At 44.6% G+C, this 27,227-nt stretch overlaps 1 protein-coding gene across 1 annotated transcript in view; it reads right to left on the minus strand.

Annotated features, from left to right (window-relative positions):
- The window catches only part of LOC147427950 (UvrABC system C protein), a 56,200-nt gene extending 29,563 nt beyond the window's left edge, over positions 1–26,637 (minus strand). Inside the window, exon 1 of the mRNA XM_086496991.1 lies at positions 26,441–26,637. Coding sequence (XP_086353117.1) covers positions 26,441–26,517 — 77 coding nt within the window. The 5' untranslated portion in view covers positions 26,518–26,637. The remainder of the gene's footprint in view (positions 1–26,440) is intronic.
- Positions 26,638–27,227: the final 590 nt, after the last annotated feature.

The following is a 27,227-nucleotide window of genomic DNA, read 5'->3' on the forward strand; positions in this document are numbered from 1 at the left end:
ATAACCTCACCGTACATGTGCATTTTCAGCGCTGGTTATGCACTGAATTTGGACTGTTTTTCAGCCATACGGATGCCAGACTGTTAGAGGACAGCTCAGGACTGTTTAGGACTGAAAACAGGGCAAAAACCAATAAATACAGCGTACTGAATTTACTGTTTTTGGGCAGAAATCAGAGGGTTTATGTCAGTGATAGTGAGTTCCAGCAGGGGAATTGGTTTTGGGCATGTTTTGGGGCTGTTATGTTGCCAAAATTTTTCCATAACAAGTGGTATCTAGCTGGATACAGGTAAAGAATTCCCAGGACTCTTCTTTGTAATTTACCCTCGTAAAGAATAAATAAATACAGAAAGGGGCACCAATTTTGGGGCCTATAGGTTGTCGGCATTTGCTCAAAGCATTCTAGCTTCCGAGCCATGTGTGTGCTATAAGTGTTAATTCCCGTCGTAGGTTACCCTTCCAAAGTTCTCTCTGTGTGTGTCTAAAGTAAAGAATTTCGGGTGAAAGCCAAAGTCCACCGCCCTACGAGCCGGTTTCAGCCAGAGGGGTACCCACTTCCATCGTCTGATCATTGTGTATTGGGTCTTTTGCTCGAGGTAGTCATAGGGAGCTGATCACCCCCTCTTCACCATATCTTGCGTTTGTGGTCTCTCTCTCTCTCTCTCTCTCTCTCTCTCTCACACACACACATGGTATCAGCAGCTTCAGGCTCTCAATGATCGAAGGCATATCTCCGCATCAGGTACTCTTCCCAAGCGATCACATCAGAAGCGTTTTCTGCAAGAATCAGCCTTGCGGTTTTGCATGCACCAGGCAAGCGATGGAAATCTGCGTTTTTCTGTCACAGGGGAACCTCCTCAACCTGCGTTTTTGCATTTACACTTGGCGTTTTTGCTTTTGGCTGCCAGCACTACTGTTTTTGGGAAATTTCGTCATGGAAAACCTCCTCCTTCCATTAGCGTTTTTGCAGCAGAGGGGACAGCGCTCAGCTTTGATCCACCATATCTTGCCTGCGACACACGGCCTTGCATCCGGTGCATTGCCAGTCAAAATCCTCTTCAGATCTACTGTTTTCAGCCATAAACACCTGCTGTTTTCTCTGTTTTCAGCCCACCAAGGGTTGTGACATTGATATCCCGCCCTCCCTACACCCTCTGCACCACTCCGGAATGTGCCGGGAGTGTACGAGCACGCTGAAAATCGCTAGACAGCAGCGTTTTCATCACCTCGTAGTTGCGTTTTTGGGTGGACAGCATACACTTGGCTTGTGTTTTTCACAGAGGATGAAGTTACCTCCTACTAGGACACCATCCTGTGGTGGTCCGTGCGGTCTCTCTGTGACTGTTGCAATACAGGGTAGTTTCGACGTCGGCTTGATCATCTACGGGCGTACGATCCTTGAAAGATCCATTCATTCCAGCCTTTCTTCTGCGGTTGCCCACTCCAGAGGGGGTGGTGACTTGTGGTTTTGCTATGGACACACCTATGCACTCATCAGAGGAGTTCACACGAGATATGGCCATGCTCATAGCATATGGGATTCCAACATTTTCAAAGAAGAAACCACCATCTTGGGTGGACAAACACTTACCACTTGACCTCGACACTTTAGATCACTTGTTTACACAGGAGCGTCTACATGGACTTAGAGGATCTTGGATCTCTTCTTGGACAGGTTCATCGCTTGGATCTCCAGACTAGAGTGGGACTTCGGTTTTTTAGACACTCTTGGGGAGTTTACCCGCGAGATGCGGGAGATCAAGCATCCCGCAACTAGATCCTGAGTCACCCGAAGCTTGGCTTGGATGGTAGTGTAGTTGCTCTTCTACACTCCCAATCATTTGGATTGCTACCCAGAGTTGCTTACACTCACCCTCGGTAACCTTACAGCAGACTTATCCCCCGGCCTGGGCAGTAGGCCACTCCCAACTCATTCACATTGAGAGCCACACCGAGATGCAGTTTAGTGGCATTGTTGGCGCGGATTCTGTTTTGGTTGATACCGGAGGATTGGAGGCAAGAGATATAGGCAAGACGGCGCAGACAGATTGGTCTAGCCTTTCCTCTTCTCAGACGATCTTCACAATGCGAACTTCTCAATCTCGCTTCCCTTCTTCTACAAGATGATTACGGTGTAGACAGCTTGGTTTAACCACACCTCTTCTCAGAGGCCCTTCACAGCGCAGACTGTTGAGTCTGGTTTTCCCCTCATTTTGGATTACCCTACCTACTGGCAGGACACCATCCAATGGTAGTCGTGCGGTCTATCGATGACGGCTGCAGCTTACGGTAGCTTCTACAGTGCAGACTGTTTAGATTGGCTTTCCTTAATTCGGAGGACGTTTACGACGCAGATTGCTACATCTGGCCTTCCTAGATTTTTACACAACTTAGCCACCTGGCCACACTAGGTTACACGTTCATGCATTGACAGGCTTTCGGTCATTCTCATGACAATTCCTGACCTTCACCATTTTCTCCAAACCGTGTGACAACACACACCACAAATCCTATTGGGCTGGACACTTGCAGGTCTATTAGCACTTCTTGTACGACAAGGAGTTGTTTTCACACTCAATTCGGGACCTTCACGCAGTATCTTCACCCTGTATCGACGGAGTACAGTAGTTTGCTACAGTGCTCGTGACAACACTTTACCATGGAGATCTCTTGGCAGTCGGGACACCCAAGACTGATGATACACTCGTGGAGTTCGCCGGAGTATTGTCTTTCAATGGACATTGCAACAGACATCTTCATCATTTGCCTCACATCTTTTGTCACAAACGGGAGCGCATAACAATATAAAATATACTCGGATAAATAGAATTTATCACTTAAAACTGAAAGCCAAAGAATATAGAGAGAAATAAATAGAGAGAGAGAGAGTGAGAAGATCGACACAGTACTGGGGACCAAAAGATGGACTGGTCCCCCCCCTTAAGGAGAATTCTTTATTAGGGAGAATCTTTTTACAAGCACAAGAACCGGAGAAAACCCCTCCGTTCTAAATCTCTGACTCGATGGTCGTTCCTTCCTGTAAGGGAAATCCGAGAGACAAGCTCTCAATCCTTTTTCCGTCTGTACTTGGAGTTGAGACTCCGCAGACAATTTCCGAATTCCATTTCCAGAATTCCCAAGCGTAGGCCAAAGCCTACTCGCTTCTCCTTCGCGATGAAGTACCTACAAACACACACGCAAACACACGACAACAATTCGTATGGCGAATCCACAATAGATACCTGTCGCTCTTGCGTTGGAAAAGCGACTTCCATGCTTCGTAGTCTCGCGATCTCTCGCGTCTTCTGGCGGCAGAGTCTTCTCTTGCTCGCGTTGGTAACCTCCCTTCAGTGAGGGCATGTGGTGCTTTTATAGCTTCTTCACCACGGCACGAATAGCTGCTCGCGGAGAGATCGCGGCCGTTTTTCTTTTTTTTTTTCAAAAGTTTTTTTTTCTTTTTTTTTTCTATTCTATTCGAAATAGGGAGAGAGAATTCGCTGGCTGGTTTTGTTGCTTTATTTTCTAAGTGGCTGCCCACTTATTAAGTGGACGGCCGGCATATTTTTAAAATTGGTCTGAACCTACCCAAAAACTCAATAAAACCTTATAAGTTAAAAACAATGCTTTCACAACACTTCCCAGGCGTCCCTGGATGCAACCACCTGCACAAATGCAATGCAAACATAGATTCCTCGCGGGAAAGCGTCTGCTCTTCCCGAAAAACTCGTTAAAATATTCCGCTTTTTAAGAAAAGCTTCTCAGAACCCATCTTTATTCTTGTGCTTGCGTCTTTACGCGTATTCCTCTTTTCAAGTTCAGATTTCCTCTCGACTATGGATATCCCCTTTCCGTTGCACCCGCCACCCACCTTGTGACGCATCAAGAATACCCATTACCTAGTCCTTTCCTACCGAACTTACGGTACAATCCCCTTCACGATGCTCTATGTCACCCATCCTATGACGCATCAGAGATGTCCGTTCCTGGATGGTCGGACACTTCTTTCCGATGCTCCCTTTCACCCATCCGATGTGACGCATCAGAAGTACTCGTTCCTGGTGGCCTTACAGATATTCCCGTTCTCAGTGCTCCCGTCATTACTTTGAAACACGCACTAGGAATACTCTGTACTCGGATGTCTCCATTGAGAAAAACCCTCTGACTTAAAATTCCAATAATTCATTTAGAATTATTTTCTTGGTGTTCCAAGCCAGAAAACCCTCTCACTTATAAATCCAATAATTCATTTAGAATTATTTTTCTGTTAGATAAAGCCAATTTAGCAACATCCCTCACTTATAGACAGTTGTCCTCAACTGTAGAGGTCCAACTGAACTGCCGAGGAGAAACCGGAAAGATTCCAAATCTTGCTCAATGGTGAGTTGAGTTAGTCCTTTCTCAAAAGAGAACTTAAAAATTAAATTAAACAGAAATTCAAAAATTCAATAATCGATACTTAGCTTACCAGTTCATGTCCTTCCTCTAGTACCTCAATGATATCCTTCACCAATCATCAAACTTACAAGCCGTGGAAGAACTCTTCATTCGCGTCTTTCCAACAGATCGAACGTTTCCTCATTCGAGAAGTCTGTTAACTCAATTCCACCTTCTCAATTCGAGAAGAATAATCCTCCTAGAAATCAATCTAGGTATCTGTCCTTGCGCATAATCCTGCGCTGTTAGTTTAGAGGGTATTAAACCTCTTGTGTCCTCCCACATAGGGAATGCTCTAGTCATAGAGCATTAAGCTCGATGTCTTTCTTGCACAAACAAAGTTTGCGATCACCTTAAAGAAGGTTCTTGTTTCAGATTCTTTGTGCACGGCAGCACTTTCTTCCAATCTTTTCCTCCTGCAAGTTACCAACAATGTTTTCCCGACACCCATTAGAGTCTCTTTCTTACAGAATCATAAAAAATGATTCATCTTGCAAGCATCAATGACACCTTGCAAAATCTCAGGCAGATAGGATTCTAGCCATAGCATTTTCTGAACGTACGTTCAAATCCGGTTCACAATAGAGCGAACCTTCTTTGATTCTCAGGGATGTTCTCCCATATGTAATTCTTAGCATTTTGAAATGGTTGGCGAGCTATATTCTTACGAACATAATAGTTCGAATTTATTCCAGCAGCAGCGTGCAAATGCTACTTGACCTGCTCATGGAGAAACATATACCGCAACCAAAAGTTGCTTCTGTAATGGTAAAAGCACATAGCGTACTCAATGATCAACGATCATCAGAAAACCTCTTCCCCGTAGAGAAACTCAAATTCCTTCTACCGAACACATCTCAATAGAGATTCTCGTGTCCGAATATCCTTGCGCGCAAAAAGGCGCTCAAGAGAGTATAACAAACTCTCGTCCAGTTCCTTGCATAGGTCTGTATTTTCGTGTGTTATCCATGTACTCAAAAGTGTACATAATTCTTGAGCTGTGTTAGAGTTTCGGTGAACCTAGGAAATTTCCTTCCCTTCGTAAGATCCTTAGAGTGAAGACGCTCAACTTGACGATCCCTTCGCTCGATCTTAGAGCAAAACCCGCTCATCAATAATTCTTGGATTCCTCGAGCACAGGCCGTAGTCGTCGCTGATTCCTTCCCTCGTAAAGAGAGTGTTCATTCACTTGTGCAAAAAGCACTACCATATCTTCCCTTACCGGGTAGGGGGTGTGGGCTTAAAGAGTACTCAAGCTTCATGAAAGCTTTTCTTTGCTTGAAAGCTCAGAATGGTTCCTTCATAATTTCCTACCCGCAGTAGCAGGTAATCTGTTGGAGAACTACCGGATACCAGATCAATCATGGACCTTCTGGATGGTTAAGCAAAGCAGTTCATCGTATAAAACAATGTTCTGACTCAACCTTACTCTCATAAACAATCGAGAGTGATTGTCATGGTTAGACACGTGTATATCTCGTGCATAAAAGCAATACACAATTGATGAGTTCCTCAAAGATTTAACTTTGATCAAAGAATTGCCCTCTCACTTAAAGTTTGAGGGTCTTCTACTCAAAAAACTTAGGAGTTAGATTTAATTCCCTTACTCCAAACTTTCTCCGGATAGCAATGTATCCTTCGAGGAGAGGTAACAAAAATTCATTGTTTCTGTGTTCAATGGTTCTTGTCCCACTGCGGGGATTGTATTCTATGTACACTAAGGTGTACACTTTCAGCTTTTATTGCTGACTCCACTATCTCTGCAAAGTATCTTGCAGATGCGTTTACAAAATTCGGGTAAGAGTCCTTCATTAAATTTGTTCACTTTCCTTCCTCAGAGAGGATCAAGAATGGAGCTACCTTGGCAAGAGTGAACCACTACTTGCTTTGACTCGCTCGTGTTCCTATTGGGCAAACCAATCCCAATCTTCTTGAATGCCTTTCTCAAAGCGTGGAGGAAAAAAATTTGTCGAAAAATTCAGCCTTGAACTGTTGTTGTAAGTTCCTTGCAGAGCTTTGGTATACCACCAAGTACTTGCAATCCCCCTTGAGGTGTTTGGTCACATGCCTCACCTTCGACACTTCTCAGAAATTGCCGTTTGCAAAGGCAACTTCAAATAATCGAATGAAAGCAGTAGCTTTCAGGACATCTTCCCTTCCATCAAAAGTATCAAACGTGACTGGAGTGTTCCTAGGTCTAAAGACATTCTTCATACCCTTCCCAAGATGATGGGATTTCTTGGCTATGGTTCTAGATTGATGTTCATGGATATCTTCTGGGTTCTGAACGATCTTGAGAATTCCGCTCCTTGGATTCTCTACGTTCTTGAGCATCATGCTCTTGTCGCCTTCTCAAAGAATCCCAAGTCTTGTGTCGACTTCTTGCAAAGAGAAGAAAGAAAAAAAAAATTCCAACTCTGCGAGCTTTTTCCTGCAGGACTTAGGTTTCCGCCTGCTTACTTCTCTCTTGGCTTGTCATGGCTTCTTCCCGTATCTTCCCAGAGTCGTCCTCCTTTACAGAGAAAGAGAGGAGACCATGCGCTGATACCACTGTCACAAACGGGAGCGCATAACAATATAAAATATACTCGGATAAATAGAATTTATCACTTAATATTGAAGCCAAAGGATATAGAGAGAAATAAATAGAGAGAGAGAGAGTGAGAAGATCGACACAATACTGGGGACCAGAAGATGGGCTGGTCCCCCCCCTTAAGGAGAATTCTTTATTAGGGAGAATCTTTTTACAAGCACAAGAACCGGAGAAAACCCCTCCGTTCTAAATCTCTGACTCGATGGTCGTTCCTTCCCGTAAGGGAAATCCGAGAGACAAGCTCTCAATCCTTTTTCCGTTTGTACTCGGAGTTGAGACTCCGCAGACAATTTTCGAATTCCGTTTCCGGAATTCCCAAGCGTAGGCCGAAACCTACTCGCTTCTCCTTCGCGATGAAGTACCTGCAAACAAACACACAAACACACGACAACAATTCGTATGGCGAATCCACAATAGATACCTGTCGCTCTTGCGCGGGAAAAGCGACTTCCGTGCTTCGTAGTCTCGCCATCTCTCGCGTCTTCTGGCGGCAGAGTCTTCTCTTGCTCGCGTTGGTAACCTCCCTTCAGTGAGGGCATGTGGTGCTTTTCTAGCTTCTTCACCACGGCACGAATAGCTGCTCGCGGAGAGATCGCGGCCGTTTTTTTTTTTTTCAAAAGTTTTTTTTTCTTTCTTTTTTTTCTATTCTATTCGAAATAGGGAGAGAGAATTCGCTGGCTGGTTTTGTTGCTTTATTTTCTAAGTGGCTGCCCACTTATTAAGTGGACGGCCAGGATATTTTTAAAATTGGTCTAAACCTGCCCAAAAACTCAATAAAATCTTATAAGTTAAAACAATGCTTTCACAACACTTCGCAGGCGTCCCTGGATGCAACCACATGCACGAATGCAATGCAAACATAGATTCCTCGCGGGAAAGCGTCTGCTCTTCCCAAAAAACTCGTTAAAATATTCCGCTTTTTAAGAAAAGCTTCTCAGAACCCATCTTTATTCTTGTGCTTGTGTCTTTACGCATATTCCTCTTTTCAAGTTCGGATTTCCTCTCGGATATCCCCTTTCCGATGCACCCGTCACCCACCTTGTGACGCATCAGGAATACCCATCACCTAGTCCTTTCCTACCGAACTTACGGTACAATCCCCTTCACGATGCTCTATATCACCCATCCTATGACGCATCAAAGATGTCCGTTCCTGGATGGTCGAATACTTCTTTCCGATGCTCCCTGTCACCCATCCGATGTGACGCATCAGAAGTACTCGTTCCTGGTGACCTTACAGATATTCCCGTTCTCAGTGCTCCCGTCATTACTTTGAATGACGCACTAGGAATACTCTGTACTCGGATGTCTCTGGTGAGAAAAACCCTCACTTAAAATTCCAATAATTCATTTAGAATTATTTTCTTAGTGTTCCAAGCGAGAAAACCCTCACTTATAAATCCAATAATTCATTTAGAATTATTTTTCTGTCAGATAAAGGCAATTTAGCAACATCTTTGGCTTCATGCGGTTTTGTTAAGCATCCGGTGCTGAGAGGGGGTATTAGTTACACAACTCTGCTGCTTCACATAGGTCTAGGGCATGCATGTATGGCTAGTGTGCCTCCGGGCTGGCCACCCTTTGCATATGCATTTAGACTGCACTGTCCGGCTGCCCACCTTGTCCAAGCGTCCTCATATATATTTCTTTTCTTGTTGGGTCATGGGGGATTTTATCTGGCATTGCCCTACCTCCCCTTGGGCACCTATTTATGGACGAAGGGGGTACCCACTTCCATCATATGATCATTGTGTATTGGGTCTTTTCCTCATGGTAGCCATGGGGGGTTGATAGCCCCCTCTTCACCATATCTTGCGTTTGTGGTCTTCTCTCTCTTCTCTCTCTCTCTCTCTCTTCACCATATGTTGCGTTTGTGGTCTTCTCTCTCTTCTCTCTCTCTCTCTCTCTCTCTTCACCATATGTTGCGTTTGTGGTCTTCTTTCTCTCTCTCTCTCTCTCTCTCTCTCTCTCTCTCTCTCTCTCTCTCTCTCTCTCTCTCTCTCTCTCTCTCTCTCTCTCTCTCACACACACTTCCGCACACACGCACTCACACTTTTGGGCCAGTTGCTCTTGAGTTTGAAAGATTTTCATATAACTGCTTTTTATGGCCAAGGGCTCATTCTCTAGCATGCTCCGCGAGAGGTGCAGAGGATGGAGTACCGGCGTTGTACAAAGTTCAAGTAATATAAAGAAATACCGAAAGAGACGTCAAGGTTTGGGGCCATTGCTTTCTTGGGGTGGAACTTCATTACTCTCCGTCTCGTGTCATGCATCTCTTTCAATTCAGTTGTTATTGAAGTGTTAAAAGTGTGTTCAATCTATTCTTTTCTATTGGCACGTGGTGCTTGTCTTCTGGCAGTGGTATCAGAGCTTCAGGCGTGTGCTTCCGGTCCTACCATAGAGGAGACAAAGCAAGATCACACTTCCAAAGTTCACTGGAAATTTTATCTTCCTACTTCGATCCCGGGTTGACTAGCCACTCCCACCCTTATTTCATTGCACATCGGGCGCGCTCCCGTCTTCATCGCTCATGTCTACAGGGCATAAGCCATAAAATCACTTGCACAAAAGGATTAAAACTGTTTTTTCAAGCTGCCGTTTTTCTCAGAGACAGTGTCACAAACGGGAGCGCATAAAAATATATAATACATTCGGATAAATAGGATTTATCACTTATTACTAAAGCCAGAGGATATAGAGAGAGATAGAGAGTGAGAAGATCGATACAATACTGGGGACCAAAAGATGGGCTGTTCCCCCCCATAATAGTATCTTTATTAATGAGGAGAAGTCTATATAAGCACTTGAACCGAACATATTACCACGTTCATTCTAGAATAAGACTTGATGGTTCCCGGAAGCTGAGGATTCCTAGGGCAAACCCTGTTCCAAGGAACTTCCGTTCCTTATTCCAAATCCTTGAGAACCAAGGTTCTCGCCTCTGGATCTCACCTTCCAGACTCAGGGCATGACATCCGTGCAACTCTGTTTCCAGAGTCCTCTTCCCGCAGAACAACTCTGCTTTCCCGGACACGAAGTCCTTACTTGGGAATCCCATCTTCCACATCACAACTTGAGAGACTACCTCTCTCCAATCCGTGGATCTACTTCCCAAACTCGGGTACGAAACCCTTGAGCTGATCTGGCTCTAGTTCCTCATAGCGCTTTTCTCCTGCAGAGGCTCATGCCTTCCTCTACTCCTCCTCCCTCACGAAGAGGAAGTACACTTGCAATCAAGTACTTAGAGATCATAACATGAAAATCGTAACCTTCAAAGTCTCGACGCTCGAAACGCAACTCGGTTCTCGAAAAGCAATTCCTCGGAAGAGATCTCTACATAGAAAATCCTCTCTTCCAATCCTACACACAAAAAAAGAGGTGTGTTCTCGGATTCCTTCTCGTAAATCAGCCCCGTCTATGACGTTTATGGGCTGAATACAGAGAAAAACAGCAGCTTGTTGCCATGGAAACACACTCCGTAGGCACTTCTTCGCGAGGGAACTCGCGCACTGGGTCTTGGCGACATCGGGTACACTTGGGACAGCCATGGGCATCACCGGCAAACGTCTTCTTTGCGGGTGAACTCTGCAGCAGCATCTCCTTCTTGCAAAAACTGATCCTCCCCTCTGAGTGAGGGCATGTGATGCTATTATAGCTCCTAGCCACGGGCACAAATAGCTGCTCGCGTAGAGATCGTGGCCGTTTTTTTTTTCTTTTTTTTTTTTTCTTTTTTTATTATTATTTTATTTTATTTTTTTACGCTATTCTGCCAGAAAAAGAGAGAGAAAAAACGATGGCTGATCTGTTGCCTTATTTATCAAATGGCTAATAAGTGGACGGTCGGTGATTTTTAAAAATAGTCTGAATCTGCTCAAAAACTCAATAAAACCTTATAAGTTAAAAACAATACTTTCACAGTACTTCCCAGGCGTCCTTGGATGCAATCACATACACAGTTGCAATGCAGACATAGACTTTCTCGCGGGAAAGCATTTGCTTTCCCGAAAAGCAATCCCGCTTTCTCAAAAAGCATCTGATTTTCCTCAAAGTTTCCTCTGAACCCATCTTCAAGTGCTTGCTTTTCCTTGTGCACAATTCTAACACAGTTCGTGGATATCCCCTTTCCGATGCACCCGTCACCCACCTTGTGACGCATCAAGAATACCCATCACCTAGTCCTTTCCTACCGAACTTAAGGTACAATCTCCTTCGCGATGCTCTATGTCACCCATCCTATGACGCATCAGAGATGTCCGTTCCTGGATGGTCAGATACTTCTTTCCGATGCTCCCTATCACCCATCCGATGTGACGCATCAGAAGTACCTGTTCTTGGTGGCCTTACAGATATTCCCGTTCTCAATTTGAATGACGCACTAGGAATACTCTGTACTCGGATGTCTCTACTGAGAAAAACCCTCTTACTTAAAATTTCAATAATTCATTTAGAATTATTTTTCCTTTGTGCTCCAAGCGAGAAAACCCTCTCACTTATAAATCCAATAATCCATTTAGAATTATTTTTCAGTCAAATAAAGCCAATTTAGCAACATCCCTCCCACTTATAAACAGTTGTCCTCAACTGTAGAGGTCCAATTGAACTGCCGGGGAGAAACCGAAAAGATTCCAAATCTTGCTCAATGGATGGTTGAGCTAGTCCTTTTTCAAAAGAGAACTTTAAAATTAAATTAAACAAAAATTCAATAATTCTATAATTCAATACTTACCTTACCGGTTAATGTCTTTCGTCTAGTACCTCGAGGATATCCTTCACCTTTCATTAAAGTTATGAGCCATGTAAGAACTCGTCATTCGCCTCTTTCCAACAAACTGGAAGTTTCCTCATCCGAGAATCTGTTAACTCAATTCCACCTTCTCAATTCCGAGAAGAATAATCCTCCTAGAAATCAATCTAGGTCTATGTCCTTGCGCATAACCTTGCGCTATTAGTCATGAGGATATTAAACCTCTTGTGTCCTCCCGCATAGGGCATGTCGAGAGCATTAAGCTCATGTGAATCTTCCTACGGCAGACAAAGTGTGTCATCTTACCAAAGTAAGTTCTTATTTCGGGACTTTGCTTTGGGTAGGCCAATTGTTCTGATCCAAAGTTTCCTTATCTGAGACTCTGTTAACTTGATTCCGTCTTCTCAAATTCGAGAAGAATAATCTTCTTAGAAATCAATCTAGGTATCTGTCCTTGCGCATAATCCTGCGTTGTTAGTCCAGAGGGTATTAAACCTTTGGTGTCCTCCCACATAGGGAATGCCCAAGTCATAGAGCATTAAGCTCGATGTCTTTCTTTCACAATTTGCAATCACCTTAAAGAAGGTTCTTGTTCTGGGCCGTCACTCAACGTAGGCGGACGATTCCAATCCGAAGATTCCTTCTGCACGGCGGCACTTCCTTCCAATTTTTTCCTCCAGCGAGTTATTACCACCAGCAGTGTTTTCCCGACGCCCATTGGAGTCTGTTCCTTTCAAAATCATCAAGAATGATTCACCTTGCAATCATCAGTGACGCCTTGCAAAATCTCAGGCAGATAGGATCCTAGCCATAGCATTTTCTGAACGTACCTGTTCACAATTGAGCGAACCCTCTTTGATTCTCAAAGATGTTCTCCCATATGTAATTCTTACCATTTTGAAACGGTTGGTGAACTATATTCTTACGATCGAATTTATTCCAGCAACGGGTAAATGCTACTTGACCTGCTCATGGAGAAACATACACCGCAACCAAAAGTTGCTACTGTAATGGTAAAAGCACATAGCGTACTCAATGATCAATGACCATCAGAAAACCTCTTCTCCCTAGAGAAACTCAAATTCCTTCTACCGAACACATCTCAAATAGAGATTCTCGTGTCGGAATATCCTTGCACGCAAAAAGGCGCTCAAGAGAGTATAACAAACTCTCGTCCAATTCCTTGGCATAGGTCTGCATCTTCGTGTGTTATCCATGTACTCAAAAGTGTACATAATTCTTAAGTTGTGTTAGAGTTTCGGTGAACCTGGGGAATTACTTTCCCTTTGTAAGATCCTTAGAGCGAAGACGCTCAACTTGACGATCCCTTGGCTCGATCTTAAAGCAAAACCCGCTCATCAAATAATCTAGAATTTCAATCCTTGGATTCCTCGAGCACAGGCCATAGTCGTCGCTTGTTCCTTCCCTCGTAAAGATAGTGTTCATTCACTTGTGCGAAAAGCACTACCATATCTTCCCTTACCGGGTAGGGGGTGTGGGCTTAAAGAGTATTCAAGCTTAATGAAAGCTTTTCTTTGCTGGAAAGCTCAGAATGGTTCCTTTATAATTTCCTACCCGCAGTAGCAGGTAATCTGTTCGAGAATTACCGGATACCAGATCAATAGTTGACCTTCCGGCTAGTTCAGCAAACCAATTCATCTCAGAAAACAATGTTTCAATTTGATCTTGCTCTCATAAACACTCGAGAGTGAGTAGTCTTGGTCAGACATAACCATACCTCGTGCAAAAGAGCAAACAAGCACCATGCACTTTATGAATTCCTCAAAGATGTAACTTGTGATCAAAGACCTGTCCTCTCACTTAAAGTTTGAGGGTCTTCTATTCAAGAACTCAGGAGTTACATTGAATTCCCTTACTCCAAACTTTCTCCGGATAGCAACGTATCCTTCAAGGAGAAATAACAAAAATTCGTTGTTTCTGTGTTGAATGGTTCTCGTCCCAGTGCGGGGATAAGGTGTACACTTTCAGCTTTTATTGCTGACTCCACCATCTAAGCAAAATTCGGGCAAAAGTCCTTTGTTGAATTTCTTCATCTTTCCTCCCTCAGAGAGGGTCGAGAGTGGAGCTACCTTGGCAAGAGTGAACCACTACTTGCTTTGACTCACTCGTGTTCCTAATGGGCAAACCGATCCCAATCTTCTTGGATGCCTTCCTCAAAGCGTAGAGAAAAAAAATTTGTCGGAAAATTCAGCCTTGAATTGAATCCAAGTCTCGTTGTAAGTTCCTTGCAGAGCCTTAGTATACCACCAAGTACTTGTAATCCCCTTGAGGTGTTTGGTCACATGCCTCACCTTCGACGCTTCTCAGAAATTTCCGTTTGCAAAGGCAACTTCATACTGTCGAATGAAAGCGGTAGCTTTCGGGACATCTTCCCTTCCGTCAAAAGTATCAAACTTGACCGGAGGGTTCTGAGGTCTAAAGACCTTCTTCATATCCTTCCCAAAATGACGAGATTTCTTGGCTATGGTTCTGGATTGATGTTTATGGATATCTTCTGGGTTCTAAAGTATCTTGAGCATTCCGCTCCTCAGATTCTCTAGGTTCTTGAGCATCATGCTCTTGTCGCCTTCGCAGAGAATCCCAAGTCTTGTGTCGACTTCTTGCAAAGAGAAAAAATTTCCCAACTCAACGAGCTTTTTCCTGCAGGACTTAGGGTTCCGCCTGCTTATTTCTCTCTTGGCTTGTCATGGCTTCTTCCCGTATCTTCCCAGAGTCATCCTCCTTTACAAAGAAAGAGAGGAGACCATGCTTTGATACCACTGTCACAAACGGGAGTGCATAACAATATAAAACACATTCGGATAAATAGGATTTATCACTTATTACTAAAGCCAGAGGATATAGAGAAATATACATAGAGAGAGATAGAGAGTGAGAAGATCGACACAATGCTGGGGACCAGAAGATGGGCTGGTCCCCCACCGTAATAGTATCTTTATTACTGAGGAGAAGTCTATACAAGCACTTGAACCTAACATATTACCACGTTCGTTCTAGAATAAGACTTTATGGTTCTCGGAAGCCTCAGCTTCCGATTCCTAGGGCAAAACCCTGTTCCAAGGAACTTCCGTTCCTTATTCCAAATCCTTGAGAACCAAGGTTCTCGCCTCTTCTGGATCTCACCTTCCAGACTCAACGCATGAATTCCCTGCAACTCTGTTTCCAGAGTCCTCTTCCCGCAGAACAACTCTGATTTCCCGGACACGAAGTCCTTACTTGGGAATCCCAACTTACGGATCACAACTTGAGAGACTACCTCTCTCCAATCCGTGGATCTACTTCCCAAACTCGGGTACGAAACCCTTGGGCTGATCTGGCTCTACTTCCTCAGAGCGCTTTTCTCCTACAAAGGCTCATGCCTTCCTCTGCTCCTACTCCCTCATGAAGAGGGAGTACACCTGCAATCAAGTACTCAGAGATCATAACCTTCAAAGTCTTGACGCTCGAAACGCAACTCGGTTCTCGAAAAGCAATTCCTCGGAAGAGATCTCTACATAGAAAATCCTCTCTTCCAATCCTACACACAAAAAAAGAGGTGTGTTCTCGGGTTCCTTCTCGTAAATCAGCCCCGTCTACGACGTTTATGGGCTGAATACAGAGAAAAACAGCAGCTTGTCGCGATGGAAACACGCTCCGTAGGCACTTCTTCGCGAGGGAACTCGCGCACTGGGTCTTGGCGACATCGGGTACACTTGGGGCAGCCATGGGCATCACTGGCAAAAGTCTTCTTTGCGGGTGAACTTTGCAGCAGCATCTCCTTCTTGCAAAAACTGATCCTCCCCTTTGAGTGAGGGCATGTGATGCTTTTATAGCTCCTAGCCACGGGCACAAATAGCTGCTCGTGTAGAGATCGTGGCCGTTTCTTTTTTTTTTTTTTACTTCGTTAGCGTAGTGGGCAATTCACAATCCCTGGCCTGTCATTAGCCCACGTGGCTCCAGCGCTGAAAAGCTCTAAAAAAAACTACGCCATCAAAAGCTCCCTCTGTTCGGAATGTCATCTGTTTGCAGCGGATGCGAAGTGAGGGCCTCTCTCTAGATGCAAATCACCAGACACGCATCTTGAAGGCACGTGGCTCTACGCATGAAAATTGAGGCTGAGGAAAAAAGATGTCGTGCTTGGCACTGCCTTGGTTGATATGTATGCCAAATGTGGTGCACTTGAGAAAGCACAAAAAGTGCTAGAGGAGCTTCTTGTCCGGAATGTCGCCTCCTGAAATGCATTGATTGCAGGATGTGCAAAGCAAGAACAGGGTTGTTGAAAGAAGATGTCATGCTTGGGACTGTCTTGGTCAATATGTATGTCAAATGTGGTGTGCTTGAGAAAGCACAAAAAGTGTTTGAGGAGCTTTCTGTCCGGAATGTCGCCCCTTGGAATGCACTGATTGGGGGATGTGCGCAATAAGAGCAGGGGCAGAAATTTCTAGGGTTTTTTTAGCACATGCAGAGCAAGTATATCTCTCAAAATTCAATCAAGGCATGTGACTCTACGCAAGTGCTCGAGGAGCTTCGTGTCCTGAGTGTGGACTCTTAGAATGCACCGATTGCATGATTTGCTCCACAAGGGCAGGGCCAGCAAGCTCTATTTTGTTTTCAACAGATGCGAAGCGAGGGCCTCTCCCCAGATGCAATCACGTACGCATGCATGAAGGCATGTAGCTCTACGCAAGAAGCTGATATCGGCACAAAAAGTGCTTGAGGAGCTTCCTTCCCAGAATGTTGCCTCTTGAAATGCATTGATTACGGGATGTGCACAGCAAGAACATGGCTATTGAAAAAAGATGCCATGCTTGGGATTGTCTTGGTCGATATGTATGCCAAATGTGGTGTGCTTGAGAGAGCACAAAAAGTGCTAGAGAGGTTTTCTGTCCGGTATGGCGTCCCTTGGAATGCACTGATTGAGGGATGTGCACAACAAGAGCAAAGAAAGCTCTAGGTTGGTTTTAGTGGATGCACAGCAAGTATATCTCTCCAAATTCATTCAAGGCATGTGGCTCTATGCAAGTGCTCAAGGAGCTTTACGTCATGAGTGTGGACTCTTGGAATGCATTGATTGGATGATTTTGCTCCACAAAGACAGGGCCAGAAAGCTCTATTTCATTTTTAGCAGATGCGAAGCAAGGGCCTCTCTCCAGATGCTATCATGTACGCATGCATGAAGCCATGTAGCTCTATGCAAGAAGCTTGTATGGGCACAAAAATTCACAATTATATTGTTAGTCAGAGGTTGCTGAATGCATATGCTTGCACCTTGAAGGCCATTGACCTTTTGCAGCGTCGTTGACATGGGTGAGAGAATTAATGAGCCCATAGCTGGTCCGATGCTCTTGGGGAAGCGTATCATGCTCTAGGTTGCTTTCAACGGATGCAAAGCAAGTGTATCTCTCCAAATTCAGCATCCTATACTTGCGTCTTGAAGGCTATGCTTACATCTTGAAGGCATGTGGCTCTACGCAAGAGCTCAAGGAGCTTCCTTTTTGGAGTGTGGACTCTTGGAATGCTTCGCATCTGGCCTCTCTCCAGATGCAATCACCTAGGCATGCATCTTGAAGGCATGTGGCTCTACGCAAGGAAAGTCATGCTTGCGACTGTCTTGGTGAATATGTATGCCAAATGTGGTGTGCTTGAGAGAGCACAAAAAGTGCTTCAGGAGCTTTCTGTCCGGAATGTCGCCTCTTGGAATGCACTGATTGCGGGATGTGCGCAACAAGAGCAAGGGCAGAAAGCTCTATGTTGTTTTTAGGAGATGCAAAGAAAGTATATCTCTCCAAATTCAATCAAGGCATGTGGCTCTACGCGAGTGCTCGAGGAGCTTTGTGTCCTGAGTGTGGACTCTTACAATGCGCTGATTGGATAATTTGCTCCACAAGGGCAGGGCCAGGAAGCTCTATTCTAATTCCAGCAGATGCAAAGTAAGGGCCTCTCTCCAGATGCAATCACGTACGCATGCATGAAGGCATGTAGCTCTACTGAAGAAGCTGTTATGGGCACAAAAAGTGCTTGAGCAACTTCCTGTCCGGAATGTCGCCTCCTGAAATGCATTGATCGCAGGATCTGCCCAATAAGAACATGGCTGTTGAAAGGAGATGCCATTCATGGGACTGATATGTATGCCGAATGCGGTGTGCTTGAGAGAGCACAAAAAGTACTAGAGCAGTTTTCTGTCCAGACTGTCGCCCCTTTGGATGCACTAATTGCGGGATGTCTGCAATAAGAGCAGGGCAAGAAATCTCTAGGTTGTTTTTAGCAGATGCAAAGCAAGTATATCTCTCCAAATTTAGTCAAGGCATGTGGCTCTACGCAAGTGTTCAAGGAGCTTCATGTCCTGAGTGTGGACTCTTAGAATGCGTTGATCAAACGATTTGCTCCACAAGGGCAGGGCCAACAAGCTCTATTCTGTTTTTAATAGATGCGAAGGGAGGGCCTCTCTCCAGATGCAATCATGTATGCATGCATGAAGGCATGTCCGGAATGTTGCCTCTTTAAATGCATTGATTACGGGATGTACACAAGAAGAACATGGCTGTTGAAAGAAGATAACATGCTTGGGACTGTCTTGGTCGATATGTATGCCAAATGTGGTGTGCTTGAGAGAGCACAAAAAGTGCTAAAGCAGTTTTCTGTCTAGAATGTCGCCCCTTGGAATGCACTAATTGTAGGATGTGCGCAACAGGAGCAGGGCAAGAAAGCTCTAGGTTGTTTTCAGCGGATGCAAAGCAAGTATATCTCTCCAAATTCGGTCAAGGCATGTGGCTCTACGCAAGTGCTGGAGGAGCTTCATGTCTTGAGTGTGGACTCTTGGAATGCGTTGATCGAATGATTGGCTCTACAAGGGCAGGGCCAACAAGCTCTATTGTGTTTTTAGCAGATGTGAAGTAAGGGCCTCTCTCCAGATGCAATCATGTATGCATGCATGAAGCCATGTAGCTCTACACAAGCTTGTATTGGCACAAAAATTCACAATTATATTGTTAGTCAGAGGCTGTTGGATGCAAAGAGAGGGCCTCACAAAACGTGCCTGAGGAGCTTCCTGTTTCAATGTCAAGCAGGGTCTCTCCAGATGCAATCACCTACGGCTATGCAGGCATCTTGAAGGCCTGCGGGACAACAGATGCAATCGCAGGCAGGGTTTCTCTCCCGAATGCCGTCTCTTGGAGTGCATTGATTGCAGGATACATGCAACAGGAGCAAGGCCAAAAAGCTCTCGGCTGTTTTCAGCGGATGCAAAGCGGGGGCCTCTCTCCAAATGGAGTCACACATGCATGCATCTTGAAGGCATGTGGCTGTACGCAAGATGCGATATGGGCTTGAAAATTCTCTTTAATAATGGTTGTTGCAAAAAATTGACGGGCTTGGCAATGCCTTGGTCGATATGTATGTCAAATGTGGTGCGGGATGTTGTCTCTTGGAACATTATGACTGTAGGATATGCCCGACATGGGCCGCGCCGGAAGCTGTGGGCTGTTGATATGGGCTTGAAAAATCATGCTCATATTGTTAGTCAAGGGCTGTTGCAAGACATTGTCGTGCTTGGCAATGCCTTGGTCGATACGTATGCTAAATGTGGTGCACTTCGGATAGCACAAAACGTGCTTGAGGAGCTTCATGTCCGGAATGGCGTCTCTTTGAGTACATTGATTGCGGGATACGCACAACAAGAGCAAGGACAGAAAGCCCTCGGCTGTTTTCAGTGGATGCAAAGCGGGGGCATCTCTCCAGATGCAATCACACACGCGTGCATCTGGAAGGTATGTGGCTGTATGCAAGATGCCGATATGGGCTTTAAAATTCGCTCTGCTATTGTTAGTTAAGGGCTGTTGCAAAAAAAATCTCGTGCTTGGAAATGCCTTGGTCCATATGTATGCTGAATGTGATGCACTTCAGAAAGCACAAAACGTGCCTGAGGAGCTTCATATCCCAGATGCAATCTCTTGGAGTGCATTGATTGCAAGATACGCGCAATAGGAGCACGGACAGAAAGCTCTCGGCTGTTTCCGGCAGATCTGAACTAAGGGCCTCTTTCCAGATGCAATCACATACGCGTGCATCTTGAAGGCATATGTCTGTACACAAGATGCCGATGTGGGCCTCTCTCCATATGGTATCACCTACGTGTCCACATTGAAGGCATGTGTCTCTATGCAAAAGGCTGATACGGGCACAAAAAATCTGCTTTTTATTGTTGTTCAAAGGTTGTTGAAATAAGATGTCGTGCTCGGCACAATCTTGGTCGATAAGTATGACATGTGTGTTGCGCTTCAGAAAAGTGACGGTTTCTCACCAACCGAAGTCTCTTGGAGTGCTTTTATATCCAGTTATGTCAAGCAATGGCAGATGAGGAAGCTCTGAAATTAATGTCAAAGAGGCAATATGACATGGGCATGTTCTTCATGACCATTTTGCCTGAAATGTTGCCTGTCAAATGCATTAAATGATGGGAATGGTCTCTTTCAATGCATTGGTAGCAGGATACGCACCACAGAAGCAAGCGCGGAAAGCTCTAGGCTATTTTCATCTTTCTATCTACAGTCTGGACTCCTTGAATGCACTCACTTTGGGATGTGTACAACAAGAGCAAGGCCAATGAGCAATACAGGAAAGAAGTTGTGCTTGGCTTTGCCTAAGACTATGTGTACGTCACATATGGTGCTCTTCAGAACGCACAAAAAGCGCCCAAGGAGCTTCTTGTACGGAACGCCGCCACAAGATCGCAGGAAGGGTCTCTATCCAGATGCAATCAACTACACCTACACAGGAATATGGAAGGCATGCGGGTCAGCAGATGCAATCACGTAAGCAGCCATAGATATTAGAATTCACGATATGATCGCTAATCAACGTTTGTTGGGAGTACAATTTCATGCTTGGTGGTGGTTTGATCAATATGTATACAAAATGTGGTGTCCTCACAATAGCACAAAAACTTCTCGAAGAGTATCCTCCCTAGGGTGTCGTCTCTTGTAGCGGGTTAAGTGCAGCATATGCCCAACATTGTTGATGCAAGGGAGTCCATTGGCGATAGACATTCAATCGCGTGGTGAGTAAGCATTATCATTTTTTTATTTTTGACACTGAGAATGCAGTTAATGAACGCATTGAAAATTGCACGCTACCGTGGGAATGGCACGTTCCCTCGTATTATAAAAATTGGGGAAGATTGTGCAAACTCCCCCATGCAAGGAGACTTGCATGTTTTCTTTTTTTTTGAAACATAAAAATGGAACAACAAACAATAACATTGAAATCTTGTATGATCATGAACATTGAGCTTGACAAAACTCTTGAACACTCCTTGTGGTTTTTTGCGAGGTACCCCTCTGAAGCATTACAATCAGTAACCAATTTCTGTGTAGGTACACCACTGAACCATGACGATCGGTATCACAAACACTCTCAGGTAAAAAAATCTAACACTCTTTCATAAAAACTCTCTTCTCTCTCTCTCTCTCTCTCTCTCTCTCTCTCTCTCTCTCTCTCTGTGTGTGTGTGTGTTTCCAATATTTTGTTCAATCTCAATTCGATGGAACACAGCTAACGAAGCAAACTAGTTTTCTTTTTTTTTCTTTTTTTTTAATTTCTTTTATTTTATTTTTTTAACGATGTTCTGCTAGAAAAAAAGAGAGAGAAAACGCTGGCTGATATGTTGCCTTATTTATCATATGGCTAACAAGTGGGCAATCGGCGATTTTTAAAAATAGTCTGAATCTACCCAAAAACTCAAAAAAACCTTATAAGTTAAAAACAATGCTTCCACAGCACTTCCCAGGCGTCCCTGTATGCAATCACATGCACAGTTGCAATGCAGACATAGACTTCCTCGCAGGAAAGCATCTGCTTTCCCAAAAAGCAATCCTGCTTTCTCAAAAAGCATCTGTTTTTCCTCAAAGTTTCCTCTAAACCCATCTTCATTCAAGTGCTTGCTTTTCCTTGTGCACAATTCTAACATAGTTCGGAATTTCCTCTCAACTATGGATATCCCCCTGTCCGATAGACCCGTCACCCACCTTGTGACACATCAAGAATACCCATCACCTAGCCTTTCCTACCGAACTCAAGGTACAATCTCCTTCGCGATGCTCTATGTCACCCATCCTATGACGCATCAGAGATGTCCGTTCCTGGATGGTCGGATACTTCTTTTCGATGCTCCCTATCACTCATCCAATGTGACGCATCAGAAGTACCCGTTCCTGGTGGCCTTACAGATATTCCCGTTCTCAATGCTCTAGGAATACTCTGTACTCGGATGTCTCCAGTGAGAAAAACCCTCTCACTTAAATTTCAATAATTCATTTAGAATTATTTTTCCTTTGTGCTCCAAGCGAGAAAACCCTCTCACTTATAAACCCAATAATTCATTTAGAATTATTTTTCTATCATATAAAGCCAATTTAGCAACACAATGCCATGCAATGGTGGATGTCTATAGCTACCAAGGCGCATGTTCCAAGGACTTGGCAAGAAAACTTTTGCCCTAAGTTATATGGTGTCACGTGACGCATCCAACCCTATGTGTCCGTGGACAAGGTACAACATGATCAGGGTTCAATCAATCTAGATTTAGAAGTGATCTGGAACTTTTGTGAGTGTATTCGTAGACCGTGCATGCCCAGTCACTTAGTGTAGATGCATATCCTCTGGTTGCACACAGCATGATCATCAGTATTCCCATCAGAATCCATTAAAATCAGTTAGGGGATTTTTCTAGTGCATTTAGCCTATTTTTGACATTTTTCCCTTATTGTTTTTAAATGACTTCCCAACAAAAGTAGGTAGGGCAATTTTGCTAAGTTTGTATACAAGCAAACCCAAGTTAGCACTTTCTGGCAGAAGAGGCAGCAGGAGCACATGCTCAACAGGCACCTTCTCAGCAAGAACCCATCAACCCTAGCGTTTGTAGTTTCCCTCTCCAAGCCCTGGCGTTTTTGGACAGCATCAGCAGTACCAAATTCCCTTGGCGTTTGCAGCTTGCATCATCGCCAAAAGTCCCCCCAAGCCTGGCGTTTTCAGCCATGATTGCCAACAGCAGACCCAGAACAACCTAGCGTTTTTGCTAGCAACAGCAGGCTGCCCAGCATTTTTGGTTTTCAGCCCTTTTGCAGCAGAAGACTCAGCATTTTCAGCCCTATTGGACAGCAGCAGATTCAGCCCTAGTTGGTTGCAGAAGATCTCCATTTTCAGCCCATAAAAACACAGCCAAAACAGTCATTTTCAGCCACCGAAGCAGTCCCGAAAATCAGTAGATAGAAGACCACAGATTTCAGCCCTAAAGTTGTCGTCATCACCGACATAGTCCCAGGTTGCATCAGTCCATTGCATCGTCATTGTACCACTTTGTGCAATCATAAGTAGACCACTCTCGCCGACGAGAGTGGGGCCTCCGGAGGAGGTTTTTACGTCTCTGGTGTCGTATCTCTCTTCTCTCTCTATCTCTCAGTCTCGTACATTTGCACGCACAGTGTCCATTCACTTTGTTTGTGATCATAGCACTTTCCATTAAGAACGGAAGGCTCTCCCTTCCATAAGAACTAAAAGGAACCTTGAGACAGTTCGGAGCACTCATCTTGAGCAAAGCGCAAACAATCATTCCACTGCACCTAACATATGGTTTCTGACATTTTCCTTCGGAGTGCAACTGCTAGCAGAGTGGGGTCTCCTGAAATGCTTGCCACGGAAACCCTAGCAGATTACAACTTAAAATTTTTGGACTTCTCACCAGGTGTCTCTTCTCAAGCTGATAACCTTGGAGGTTCAATGTGATTGCTATGTCTTGGGACTACCATCGCCGCCAGAGGAACATTGTTTGTCCAAGAGCTAATGGACCATGTTGTGGTTGGCTACGACCTTATGGAAGGAATCTAACCCTAATTTTTGGTGCAGATTTCAGGATGGAAAGTCAGTCGACTTTTCGAGCTCGGCTGATATCGAGATTCTTTTTAAGTTTAAATTTTGTTTGAAAATCTGTTTGAGGACTTGTTTGGTGATCCTGTTTGGAATTTGTTTGAAATATTGGTATCTGTTTTGAACCTGTCTTGGTGCTGATTTGAATTGTTTGACTCTGCTTGAATATTGGTTTCAATTCTTGGTGATTTACTCCCGCGTGTAGTAGTGAGAAATGGTGTTTGAAAATGCTTGCACATACTCATGGCCCGGACCCTTGTGGTTATTTGCGGAGGGAGAAAAAAACATGAAAAAAATTTGTTATTGTTACTCTCGGTCAGGACCTGGATGGTTATGCGAGAGGAGTATTAAGAAGTTTGAGCACTGGTTACTCTCAGCACCTCCAAACGACGCAGGCTGCGGTCTGGGGGGCGTTTGGTTGTAAAAGGCCTCTATATCTCCCGGCTCGGACCTTTTTAGGTTATGCGGGAGGAGTGTTCATCGGCGGCTTTATGTTTCTATGTCTTGTAGCAAGCATATGTGAGCATTTGTGTTGCATTGTGATGTGTCAACCATTGAATATTCCTTTTTGGATGAGATACTTCTAGGAAGTCGACGACTCAGGATATCAAAAGTTCTGATCTAGAATGAGACTCCTTATTGGATGAGATTCTTCTGGGAAGCCAACGACCCAAGAAATCAAGAGCTCCGATCTGGAATGAGAAAATTGATTGTCTCTCGGAATGACCAATTTTTGAGTTGTTTTGCAAATATGTTGTAATCGCGGATGATTACTTTCTTTTAAGAAGGGAGGATGTCACAAATTGCTGACGTGTCAAGTCACTGAAGAACGGAGCCAACCTTCAAATCCCGACCTAGGGGCCTGAACCCTGGGTGAAGAAGCAAAAGCAGCATAAGAAGTTTTATCAACTTGCAAAGTCTTGCCGAGAGGCCAATTTTTAAAGAGAAGTTCCCGCTAACTTATGGGACCCCGTTCGATGGGACCCAAGTAACCTAAAGGCATTAAAATAAAGTGACCCGGAGCGCGCGCGCACACACACAAAGGCTAATATGCAAGCTGATGACGAGGCAGCTCCTGTCCGGATTTCCGGACTTTACGTCGATTGCTGACGTGGCAAATTGTACGGATTTCCGGATTACACGTTGGCTTGCTGACGTGGCAGAGCTGTACGGATTCCTACTTTTGAGCACCTGCTTTTGAGTTTGAAAGATTTTCATGTAACTGCTTGTTATGGCCAAGGGCCTTTCAATATGAGCCAAGGCCTCATTCTTTGGCATGCTCCACGAAGAGGTGCAGAGGATGGAGTACCAACGTTGTGCAGAGTTCAAGTAATATAAAGAAATACTGAAAGGGACGCCAAGGTTTGGGGCCAGTGCTTTCTTGGGGTGGAACCGACGTTGTGCAGAGTTCAAGTAATTCCTGCTTTTGTGCTGGCAACTTTTGAGCACCTGCTTTTGGCCAGTTGCTTTTGAGTTTGAAAGATTTTCATGTAACTGCTTGTTATGGCCAAGGGCCTTTCAATATGAGCCAAGGCCTCATTCTCTGGCATGCTCCGCAAGAGGTGCAGAGGATGGAGTACCGACGTTGTGCAAAGTTCAAGTAATATGAAGAAATACCGAAAGGGATGCCAAGGTTTGGGGCCAGTGCTTTCTTGGGGAGGAACTCCGCCACTCCCAATCTCGTGTAGTGCATCTCTTTCAGTTCAGTTGTTATTGAAGTGCTAAAAGTATGTTCAATTTGTTCGTTTCTATTGGCACGTGGTGCCCGTCTTGTGACAGGTCCGGTACTTCGACAGCCCATCAAGCCTCCCCTTAGCCATTCCCTCACCGGAATCGAGTGCTCCATTGTTGTCCATCATCGACCTCATCGAGATCTGAGTTTTCAGCCCTTCATTCCTTATTTAGCGTCGTAGGAATGATCCCAAGAAAACTCAATTATCTATCTGACCGTGCTTGACTCAAAACGAGATTCTTTTACAAAACATGGATGAGAATTTCCACACTTTGACCACATGGAAAGGAGACATATGGATCAACTCCCACGGTTCCAGTAGTATGATCTCCAACATGCAACTATCTTTGGAGAAGAGAAAGAGGGTTAATTGATGCGCCATGAGACAAGATTTAAAAATGGATTGCCCCATGCTGGCAGAGATGGACAGCTATTGAGACCCACCTCCACCTATAAAAGCAAGTGTACAAAGACCCCAATTGATGGATGTGTATATATTCGCTATCACATTCAGTGAGGAGGATCTTAGGACAGCTACGAGTTTCATTGCACAAGCAAGAGAATGAGATAGAGAACTAGGCAAGAGATACCACTAGAGAAAGAACTACGAGATCAAGGGTTGATATTATTGCCTCTCTAAGAAAGATTTAAAAGAGTAATGGAGTACAAAGAGATCAACACCTATTCCTCACGGATATACAGAGGCCCTAATTAAAACCAGTCTGACCAAGATTCAGCAAGGTTGAAAGATGTGAAGAGACCACTCCCACTAGAACCGCATGTCCGAGAATTCAAAGACAAGATGAGGAGAGGGGGCAGGTAAGCTAGGCCCTCAAATTTTCTCTGCAATGTACCATCTTCCTAGCTACACCATTTCATGTACTGCTAGTGTTCATAAATCTATTTTCGTTATTAAAAATACACAGACATTAGTATTTGTGTGGCCTCTCTGAGAAGCGAATATGCTCTCTCTCTCTCTCTCTCTCTCTCTCTCTCTCTCTCTCTCTCTCTGGGGTACCTGTTGGCGAGGCGATCAACGATCAATTCATTGGCGACGTACTGCAGTACTCGATGGATAAAATTACGACCCGCCATGCTTCCAGCCTCTCTTGTGTGTTTTAGGGCGTGGGCGGTCGGCGCTGATCGACTAAAGAGAGACGAGAGGTTTCTGTATTTGACACCGGCAAATCGGCAATCTCAGGTATTGCACATGTATATCCTATGGATATTCCTGTTCGAAGCATTTATGGTCACCTCGGTCTAGATGGACACCCCCCTCTGTCGGGTAGGATCAATGGTCCCTATTAATTTGGGACGGGGGGGATTGGTTTTGTGCCTTCCGATGGCAAATTAATGCCCAAGTGATCATCATGTGATCACAATCAAAGTGAACCCCAAGAAAACTCAATGTGAACATTAAGTTATTGCCAAGTGATCCTCGTGTGAATCCCAATCGAGATGTGATCACCTTGTGAATCCACCTATTCCAAAGTGATCATTGAGTGACCCCAACCATCCCAAAGTGATCCAAGCGAACACCGTGTGATCCCCACCCCGTCACTTTCGCCATATAATTTTACGTTCTCACCCCCATTTCAAGTGACGCGCACGATAGCTTAATGGGAGAATATTTGCCTCCTGGTGAGAGGTGGTGGGTTCGAATCGCGGGGGCCCAATCAGAATCCTTTTATTCTTGCACTTAAACGGACGATCCACATCATCGAGAGAGCGTGGACTGTCGATCCCACCTAACAAGGGGGTGTCAAATAGTCCCGAGGGATCCCCCCCACAAAAAAATCACATTC

Source organism: Adiantum capillus-veneris, chromosome 23, assembly GCF_014529385.1.
Source record: "Adiantum capillus-veneris isolate H3 chromosome 23, ASM1452938v2, whole genome shotgun sequence".
Classification (NCBI taxonomy): Eukaryota; Viridiplantae; Streptophyta; class Polypodiopsida; order Polypodiales; family Pteridaceae; genus Adiantum; species Adiantum capillus-veneris.